At 39.3% G+C, this 10,197-nt stretch overlaps 2 protein-coding genes across 2 annotated transcripts; one reads left to right on the forward strand and one right to left on the reverse strand.

Annotated features, from left to right (window-relative positions):
• Positions 1–1,467: 1,467 nt before the first annotated feature.
• LOC121797480 lies at positions 1,468–4,642 on the forward strand. Its single transcript, XM_042196243.1, has 7 exons — positions 1,468–1,956; positions 2,365–2,562; positions 2,653–2,925; positions 3,029–3,131; positions 3,231–3,349; positions 3,462–3,638; positions 3,739–4,642. Exons 1-7 carry the CDS (start codon positions 1,660–1,662, stop codon positions 4,486–4,488), a joined length of 1,917 nt encoding a protein of 638 aa, XP_042052177.1. The 5' UTR covers positions 1,468–1,659; the 3' UTR covers positions 4,489–4,642.
• Positions 4,643–4,928: 286 nt separating this feature from the next.
• Positions 4,929–7,620, reverse strand: LOC121793710 (probable protein phosphatase 2C 34). Its single transcript, XM_042191752.1, has 6 exons — positions 7,434–7,620; positions 6,877–7,151; positions 6,447–6,755; positions 5,964–6,081; positions 5,655–5,887; positions 4,929–5,325 (listed from the first exon to the last, which is right to left on the reverse strand). Exons 2-6 carry the CDS (start codon positions 7,117–7,119, stop codon positions 5,128–5,130), a joined length of 1,101 nt encoding a protein of 366 aa, XP_042047686.1. The 5' UTR covers positions 7,120–7,151; positions 7,434–7,620; the 3' UTR covers positions 4,929–5,127.
• Between the last annotated feature and the right edge of the window lie 2,577 nt (positions 7,621–10,197).

Genomic DNA, 10,197 nt, shown 5'->3' on the forward strand with positions numbered 1-10,197 from the left:
CCTAATCAAAGACAATAAAATAAACCCTAAAAACAATATCAGGGCTATCAAACATCATACTCAGATAAGGCCTATCACACATATCATGCAAAACCATATAAAAAAACCCTATCTCACCCAACCCTATGTTGCCAATCAAACGAGGCCTAAGCGTACGCGGCATATTGCCCCCAATATCCAACGCAATGCGCACTTAACCTCAAATGACAATACTAACCCCAATAAATTATCCCATCCATTAAATTATTCCATGTTTTATTTGAAAAATATGGAGTAAAATATACAGTATTAAATATGTTTCAGTTTCAGTTTTGCTTTTTAGTTCACGATTTATTATCCTCCAAATTCTCTAGCGTCAATATTGAAGTTATTAAAAGACAATTAAATGAAAAAAATGACGAGTATGAAAAATAAAGTGAATAGCACTTGAAGGACCTATATATGTAGATGAGGTATGCTTAATTTGTATTAAAATATTAATGGAACGAGGACAAAAAAGAGGAATTGTGCGTATAAAAATATTAACTCACCATTCAGGTATTCACCTATTATTTACAATAATATAATATATAGATCTTATTTCCAGTTATTTACACACTAATACTTATTCACATAGTAAAAGAAGTGAATAATATTTTTAAGGGATGGATAAGATATTTGATTCAATTCAACACAGAAAAATAATTGATGTTTAATGGAAGGCTAATTACGTCATTATGCAGAGGCGTTAAGAGCATTCCCAACGGTGAGCAGCAGCTCACCGTCCGTCCTTGCCGCTGGCAAGGACGAGCTCCGCCACCATTGCGCTCTTGCCGCTGGCAGGGCGCTGCTCTATGCATAGAGCACGTCCGTGCCAGCGGCAAGAGCACGAGGCGTGACGTGGCAGCTTCTGATTGGCCCGTTGATTTAACATTTATTATTATTATTATTATTATTATTTAAAAAAAATCGAAAAAAATCTGAAAAATTCAAAATTAATAAAAAAAATATCGTCTCACTCCCTAATAAAATATATCCATTTTTTCCACACTTTTAATTTATTTTTTTCATTATTTTTACCCCAAAATTCATACTTTCATCTATAAATACTCTCATTTCAAACACAAAAAAAGACACTATACTAAACAACTCTCTCAATCTCAATTTTTAGGATTTTAATTATGTAATTTTTAATTTTTAGGAGTTTAATTATGTAATTTTTAATTTTTAGGATTTTAATTATGTCGTTTTTATTTTATTTGTCATTTGTAATATTATTTAGGTTTTTTAATGAATTTTAGTATTATGGAAATGTTTTTGTTTAATTGAATTTTAAATTAATTGTGCTCGTCCTTGCGGAAGAGCACAACTGTGGGTGTTGTGCTCTTGCCAGAAAGCAGGCATGAATATTACCGCCGGGCCCACAACCGTGCCGCTGGCAAGAGCACGGTTGTGGATGCTCTAAAGCTTCAGTGATCGACTGTAGATTGTTGAACCCCCTTTCCCCAATTCTTCTCACTCTTGCAAAAATCAATTAATCGATCAACAGATTATTATGCCACGAATTATAGCATAATCTCCGAATCTATGTGATTTGCAATTTGCATGTTTTGCATAAAGCGAGCAGTGATTAAGGGTTAACTATTATTTGGTTGCTGATTTGGTCGGACCGGAGCTCCGATGGCAGCCACGACAATGGCGACGGCGGTGGGGGCAGTGTTGCTGCTGTACTACGTGGTGAGCCGGCGGATTTCGGCGGCTGCTGAAGGGGAGGATTCTGCCGGTGGCGATTGCTCGAAATCGAAGAGCAGATCGGTGAAGAAACGGCTTTCGCGGAGGCCGGCTCAAGCGCCGGCGACTTGGCTGGAGACGATTTATACGATGTCGGAGACGTTGAGGTTTACGTACGCCGAGACGTTGGGGAAATGGCCGATCGCTGACTTGGCTTTCGGGATTAATTATCTCATTCGGAGGCAGGTGAGAGCTGTGAATCTATTTTGGTTGAAAATTGAAGGTTTTCAGCTCGATTATTGATATTGAGTTGCTGTAAACTGGTGTATCCTAGATAATATGCTGAATTGTGTCTATAGATGTTGCGAAATGCTGTGCATAATCAATTTAGTTCTGATCATTTTTTAGAAATGGTATTGTTTTTGCAGCAACGACCTAGAAAGATGTTTGATCTTAATGTAGTTTTTATGTATTGATCTCAATGTTGCAAATTCAGTTATTTTTGGTGATTGGTACTTTCTCTTGAGACATGTGTTATTGATTTTATAGTGTGTAAAGGCAAATTAGTCAAGCTTTACTAGGAGGAAATTTTGAGTATCTTTCATTATTGAGAATTGCTTTTGGAAGTTATTGATATATTGGGTGATCTGGCAGGGTAATTTGCAGGTTGCAAGTGTGTATGCGGGAGAAAAGGCTGTGCAGCTGAAGGGGGTTGATATCATTGATCAGTTGTATTATTACTTAAGATTGCTAACTCTTTGTATGTTTTTCTCGAAGAAGCCATTTCCGGTGTTTTTAGAAACTGCTGGGTTCACTGAAGCGAATGTCCTACTTCAGAAACCCAAAGCAGGGGTATGTGATAGCGTTTCTATGCAGTGTGTATCATTTGTGTCTGTATCTCAGACAAGTTCAAACCTTTGAAGTGTATTTTTCTCCTTGCAGATTCTGAAACCGGCCTTCACAACTTTACGTGATGAAAACTCAAAGTGCTTCCTTCTCTTGATCCGTGGCACTCACAGCATTAAAGATACATTGACTGCAGCAACAGGTGCAGTGGTCCCTTTTCACCATTCAGTTTTGGATGATGGTGGTGTCAGTAATCTGGTTTTGGGATATGCACATTGTGGAATGGTTGCTGCTGCTCGATGGATAGCAAAGCTGAGTACTCCTACTTTACTCAAGGCTGTTGAACAAAATCCTGACTATGAGGTCAAGGTAGGACTGTAGGAGACGTTTTTTCTTCACTCTGTCTTGTGCAGTAGTCTTTGTTCAAGTGTGCATTTTCTTTGTGTTCTACAAAGTTTATATTTGATTTCAGATTGTTGGTCATTCACTTGGTGGTGGTACAGCTGCTTTGTTAACGTACATTCTCCGGGAACAAAAAGAATTTTCAGCAGCTACTTGTTTTACTTTTGCCCCAGGCATGTTCTAGTTTAGTTCTCTAATTTGCTTGATGATGCTTATTAGTGTAGATTGATCGTGTTATATAATTTATTATTTGCACATTGTCTTTCTTTCAGCTGCCTGCATGACGTGGGAGCTAGCAGAGTCGGGAAAACACTTTATTACCACAATAGTAAATGGTTCTGATCTGGTGCCCACATTTTCAGCGGCGTCTGTTGATGATCTTCGTTCAGAGGTACTGCTGATTATCATATTTTCCGGAAGACATTTGAATATACCATTGTCGTGTTTTACTTCTATTACGCTTGGTTCTTTGCTTTAAGAACTCCCCACCCTTTCTATTTCAGGTGACTGCTTCGTCTTGGATAAATGATCTTCGAGATCAAGTTGAGCGCAACAGAGTTCTGAATGTCATCTATCGGTCTGCCACTGCTCTTGGGTCTCGACTACCTTCAATGTCGAATGCTAGAGCAAGAGTTGTTGGTGCTGGTGCTCTTCTACGACCAGTCTCAAGTGGCACTAAGGTCTGCTGCAAAATCTTGAACCCTTATCTCATTCATAAAATGACATCATTTGTGAGAATTTTTTTTCCTAAGAAATCTGCCGTTTGACTCATTACCATAGGTTGTGATGAAGCGTGCACAAGTTGTAGCCGAAGCAGTTGTTAAGACCCGTTCTTCAATATCACTATGGGCATGTATGGGACCCAGGCGACGTGCTGTCTCTTCTCACTCGGATGCTAAAGCGGATGATCTACCCGAGGCTCCTCTTATAGCTGAGACAACATCTGAAACAGTTATAACTGAAGTAATAATAAGCAGCACTGACACGAACAAGGTGGAATACTGTTCCTCTAGTGAAAATGGGACCACTGGGCTTGACGAGACTGATGAAGAGGAGGAGAAAGTTGTTGATGCATCTACGATTGAGGAGATCTCGGAAGGTGAATTGTGGTATGAGCTGGAGAGAGAGCTTCAGAGGAAGGAGAGCGAGGTACATGCCGAGATACAGGAAGAGGAAGAAGAGGAGGAGGCCGTGGCAGAGGAAATAACCGAAGAGGAGAAGGCATTCTCCAATGAAGTCGAAAGCCATGCAGCCATTTCGCCTTCTGATGTCTCTGACAACATCCATTTCTACCCTCCCGGGCGGGTCATGCACATCATCTGTACGCCCTCCACGGGGCCGAGCAGTCAAGAGCATGACGTTGAGGCTGAGGAGAAAGTCGGGTTGTACGAGACGCAGAGAGAATTGTACAGTAAGCTCCGATTGTCGAAGACTATGATAAATGATCATTATATGCCTATGTACAAGAAAATGATGGAACTGTTGATTAAACAGCTAGAAGAGGAGTTAGATTATGATTATGTTTCATGAATAGCTGAAAAAATGGAGTAAGGTTATATTGATTAATTGGGTATATAAAATGTCATATATTCCAATTTTCCAGCTTATATTCCCCAGATGAGAGTGAACATGTAGCCCTTATTCAACAATGAAAATCAATAGGAGTTTTCAATATTTTTCTGTATGATAATTTTTACTATTTTTTTTAGATTATACATGTTTGAGCTGTTGAGAAAGCTCTCATCTTGGCATGTTGCGTTTGAACCCAATGAATAATTTCGAACATGTATTAATATTAATCTCATAAGAAAAACATGCACATTTGAATTGAGAGAAAAACACACTCACATCATCTGTCACATGTGGTTTGATAAGTAGGGTTGGAGGGAAAAAAAGTCCAAATATTATTTGGAAGATGGTGTGAACTTTTCCCAAAAATGGAATTCTTTAGGCGAACTAAGTTCTAATAGTAGTAGAAATAGCCAAAAATATCTTTTTTTGGTTACAACTCTTTCATAGATGTGACCTTAATAAAACAGAAAGATCAAAATAACTCTTCATAAGCTAGATCAATGAGTGTCCTTGATCTAAAAACATGTATTTACAAGTAATTGAGAGAAATCTGCAACCACTGCACGACTATCTAATAGATGCGTCCGTGGCTCCCATTCACGGGGTAGTCTGCTTGCCGGGAGAAGCTGAATGATGAAAGAAGAGACAGACGGCAGAGATGTCATCCATCACAGCACATCTTCCCCTGCGTTTCCATGCACAAGCTGCATATTCAACCAGCCTCTTTGCAGATTCATCCCTTTTTGAAGAAGCAACAATCTCCACTGCTTCTTCATTGGAAATCACATCCCACACCTAACAAAATCATAGTTATAATCAAGAAAAATCAATTCTTGATCTCTAAAACATAGTTCAAGTGCATTGCTGTTTCTATGTAGAAGTCCAAATTTCAATTTCCAATGATCAATGCCATAAATTTAGATCATACCATAATAATTATAAGTAACATTTTCTCAAAATGTATCAAGAAATCTTGAATTTGAAGCATTGTTCAAGAGCATTTAATATTTTCAAGGATTATGTCCCAATTTTATGGCAGTTTAGGCGTCTAATTTCACGTCTCAAACGCACAAAATATCATAGATTTGAAGCATGGAATGATTACTAATAGCATCTATACATACCCCATCTGTTGCCAAAATAGCAAACTGATCCATGCTGCTAATGCACCTTTGTGTTATCTGTGGCTCAGAGATTAGGCCAAAGTCTTTAATATAGTAGTCACCAAATGCTCTCGATACAGCCAAGCCTGGGCCTCTGACCCCCTGCCCGTTTGGCAGCCAGACCCGATGCACCCCTGGCTCATCCGGGCAGGAGTAAGTTGTCCCTCCCGACTTCTCTATCCGTTTGCGCTCATCTGTCGCAATGGACACACACATCAAGATCTTGAAACTGAATTATTGTTGAGGCAAGAGGTAAGAATAAGGGCAAACATGGTATATTTGGTTTGTGGTCAGTTGTAAGCTGAGTCGCGACCAAATTTCCTTCGTCTGAGGTAGTTGCTAGCACAGCCCGCGAGTCGCCCACATTTGCAACTATCATGAGATCACCCTATGGAAAAGAGGTCAACAGCAATAGCCTTAGATCACATTTTCTTTATGTTTGGAGAAACTTGCTAATCAGCACTTATTTTCAAGAATCATCTATGTCATCCAATAACTAAAAATCCACTTATTTACAACCATGAAAAACCAAGAACTTTTCATGATAATCGTGTAATAAGAAATGCATAAACACAACAAACTCTTTTCTAGAAAATCTAAATGTGACAAAGATCAATATCTATTAATAAGCTAACCATGAAGCCAAGTTTGTAACTTTCATGATAATGACTATGAAATAGGCCTATGCATAACAAATAATGCGCTAATCTCTCCCTGTTGATGGCTAAACATAAAGAGGAAATCGCGGTTTACCTGTCTAACAAGCGCCAAGGAAGTGCAGCCACTGTGGAAAGAGTCGATTGCAGAATGTCGCTCGAGTTCTTGATCAACTGCAGCACAAGCCTTATAGAAAGACTGCTCCCACACGTCAAACTGGATCTGCTTCTTCTCCGACTCCAAGATGCAATCCAAGTCGCCTGCATTGAGCTCAACGGCCTCTTTCCAACTACAGAGAAGCAACGAAGGCAACAGCTCTCTAACAGTTTTCGACACAAAATGGCCCCATGCTCCATGTCCATCAAAGACTCCACAAAAATCCATGTCTTCTTGGCAACCAAACTCCTAAAAACACACAATAGTACTAATCAGAAAACCAAATAAAATCCATTTCAAGAAAATTTGGGATAACTTTAAACAGTAGAGTAGTAAAATCAATCAATATGCAGACTGATCATTTTCCTACCTCCCACACAATGAAGCAATCTTGATTGATTCCCTTTTTGCCTCGTTTTGAGTAGCTAGAAGCGAAGGTTTCGCTCTTCCTGCCATTAATGGAACCAGAAGAGGTCAGCAGCCGTTCATTCCTCTTTGCTTCCTTTAATAGAACAGCCGCTGCCTCCCTTCCGGTGCTAAGCCTGCTCTTCTTTTCAGTTCTATTTGATATGTTTTTCGATAGTGTGTTGAATATATTGGATAGCTGCACCATCTTGTAATTAGAAGCAGAAATCAAGCTCCAGTCTGCAAATCCCATCATTTGAAATATGAGTAAAACACATAAAAATTGAATCTTTAATAAAAAGAAAGCTTCAGGGATCGAAAGAAGGCATTCCAAGGCGATTAACATCTCTTCACCAGTGGTAATATTCAAAATTCTTGAATCCCAGAAAAATCTTGTAAATCATTTGTCATAACAAACATTTTTGAGCAAAATCTGATCTTTTTTATCTGACAGATTAAAAATACAAGTTTTCATTCACAAATAGATTTAAAAGAAGAAGAAAAAAGCAACATTAGAGTTACCTTTGTATTTGTATATATAACTTGTTGAGATTTAGGAAACTCCACTCTCCGGCAAGGCTCCGGTGAAGGGCCGGCGGTTTGAGCTGAAATATGGATGAAGAGATGATAATTCAGAAGGGTTAAACTCCATTAAGTAATGAGTGTGTGCTAATCATATATATAGTGTATATATATACATTACATATACATGGTTATATGCATGCACACGTTACAAATCTAAGCTCTGTGTCAACTAATAAATTTCATTATCGAAACATATAAAGTAGGAGTATATAATTTGTGATTATTTCTTTGTATTTAAATTTATAAAGTTTGTTTTTCCAACTTCACCATTTCATTTTGCCATATGATAATATATTTGATTTTTCTTATCTTGTATCACAGGCATAAAAGTTGAATCTTTTACGTCTCTATTTAGCTAAGCCAAAAGAAAATAAATCATTTCTAATTGATCGTTTATAAATTTTAACAAGTAATGTATTACTTTCTAATTAATTTATCGAATATATTTATAGAGAGATAAATATGAATTCAATATGTTTGAATGATATCAGGTCATAATAACCAAAAACAAATTCCGGTCAGACCATCCACAACCGTGCTCTTGCCAGTGAGCACGGTTGTGGGCCCGGCGCCACTATTCCTGCCTGCTCTCTGGCAAGAGCACAACACCCACAGCTGTGCTCTTCCGCAAGGACGAACACAATTCAATTTAAAATTCAATTAAACAAAAACATTTCCATAATATTAAAATTCATTAAAAAACCACAATAAATATTACAAATTACAAATAAAATAAAAAAGACATAATTAAAATTCTAAAAATTAAAAAGTACATAATTAAAATACTAAAATTAAAAATTACATAATTAAATTCCTAAAAATTAAAAATTACATAATCTCCTAAAAATTAAAAATTACATAATTATTGGCTAATATTACCCGTGGAAGACTACTGATCCGGCGGCACTAACCCCAATTATTTTTGGAGACCCAATATCATGGCCTCGTACGTTTGAAGTTGCGTGGGGGTCATAGTTGACCTATCGGCCATATTGAGTTGGCCTAAGAGCATCCACAGCGAGTTGTTCGGGGGTGGAGGTGGCGCATAGGGAGCGGGTTCGGCTCGACGGCGGTTGGCCGTCGCCTTCTTCCTTCCTTGCGGTCGGCGTTGGGAACCGCTCGGTCCGGCGTCGGGGCTACCCAAGTTAGCTCTGGCGAGTTGGTTAGCCACTTCTTCGGAGTCGGCGTCGGATAGGGACACCGACCTTGACCGTTTGGAGGAGCCGCTAGAGAAGGATGTTACGCCTCCCATATACTTCGGGTGTGTCCGCGTATCCTACCAAACGTTGAGGTACTTGAACGACTTGCAGTTCATGGATTGGTAGGTGCTCAGCGCGGCAGTGATGATGTCGACCTCGCTCCGGCCGCTCCCGACATTCCGCTGTTCCTGGAGGAAATAGCCATTGAACTTGTCAATTTCATCGTTGGCTCGGCCGATGGCGTTGCTCACCATACTCTCGTTGCGCTCGATCGTTCCCGGTGGCTGGTTTTCATTGTACCGGCGAGCGACGCGCCACCAAAAGTGCTCGCCGGATTGGTTCGTGCCAACCACCGCATCTTCGGAGATTTCCATGTACGCCTTGAACAATTTATCCATCTCCGCCAGAGTGTACGGTGTGCGGACAACGCGAGTAGGAGGAGTCGGAGTTTGGGAGGGGGCGGTCGGCCTAGGCTCCGGTGTCCACCCGTATCGCCCTTCGGAGGCACCTTGATCGTCGATTGGGTATGGCCGGTAGCCACCCGAAAACGCCCGAACTTTGGGTTTGAGGAGGGGCCGAATATTCCGTTTCCGGACTAGGAAACGGTCGTGAACCGAACCATTCGGGGTTCTAACCGTGAGAGGGCGGGTGGTCATCGCCTTGGCCGGACATTGTTATGTTGTAGGGTGGAAGAAAGATTGAGAATATATATGAGAGAATGAAGATGAGAATGTATATGAGAGAATGAATATGAGAATTGTGTAGTTTGATGTGAATTTTTGGGTGTGAAAGTAGAGGTATTTATAGATGAAAGTGTGTATTTTTGGGGGGAAAAAAATAAAAAAAATTAAAAAGTGGTAAAAACGGTAATAAACAGATATATTTTTTTTGGGAAGTGAAATTTTTTTAAAAAAATTTAATCGATTTTTTAATTAAAAACCGATTTTTAATAAAAAAATATTCAAAGGCAACGGCATATCCGTTGCCCAATCGCCGTTCGCCACGTGTCCCGCTAGCTGGCACGGCGCTGCTCGATCGAGCAGCGCCGTGCCAGCGGCGCGGACGGACGCGGGGCCCGGCACCACCGTTGTGCATGCTCTCATATCTATGAATTTTCTCAATATAATGCTGCACCAATAGACATGAGAAAACTATTCAATGACTCATAAAGTAATGCATTTATTTGTACTATTAGGCTAAGGTCGACGTAGAAATTTATTAATTAAATTCGCACTGTTGATAATTGACTAATAAATTAATCAATTAATTGTTGTGATTAAAATAATGCAAACCGTAGTAGATCAACAGAGGAATAGATTAAGATATCAAGTTAATTATGGCCTACCATCTGTCCCTACGCATCATTGGAGACTAATTATAAATTAATTATTAAATGATAGATAGCACTGTATGAAATATTATATTACGGCGGTAATAAAATAAATGAAATTGGTGGCTCACAATTAAAAGTCGGTAATAAATTATGCATTTTGCAGTTGTTA

The sequence above is a fragment of the Salvia splendens genome, chromosome 3 (genome assembly GCF_004379255.2).
Source record: "Salvia splendens isolate huo1 chromosome 3, SspV2, whole genome shotgun sequence".
In the NCBI taxonomy this organism is placed as follows: Eukaryota; Viridiplantae; Streptophyta; class Magnoliopsida; order Lamiales; family Lamiaceae; genus Salvia; species Salvia splendens.

Coding starts and splice junctions, on each gene's coding strand:
- LOC121797480 (XM_042196243.1), top strand. CDS start 1,660: ATGGCAGCCACGACAATGGCGACGGCGGTGGGGGCAGTGTTGCTGCTG. Junction 1,957..2,364: donor ATTATCTCATTCGGAGGCAG/GTGAGAGCTGTG, acceptor GTGATCTGGCAG/GGTAATTTGCAGGTTGCAAG. Junction 3,639..3,738: donor CAGTCTCAAGTGGCACTAAG/GTCTGCTGCAAA, acceptor TCATTACCATAG/GTTGTGATGAAGCGTGCACA.
- LOC121793710 (XM_042191752.1), bottom strand. CDS start 7,119: ATGGTGCAGCTATCCAATATATTCAACACACTATCGAAAAACATATCA. Junction 6,082..6,446: donor CCTTGGCGCTTGTTAGACAG/GTAAACCGCGAT, acceptor TCTTTTCCATAG/GGTGATCTCATGATAGTTGC. Junction 5,888..5,963: donor CCACAAACCAAATATACCAT/GTTTGCCCTTAT, acceptor CCATTGCGACAG/ATGAGCGCAAACGGATAGAG.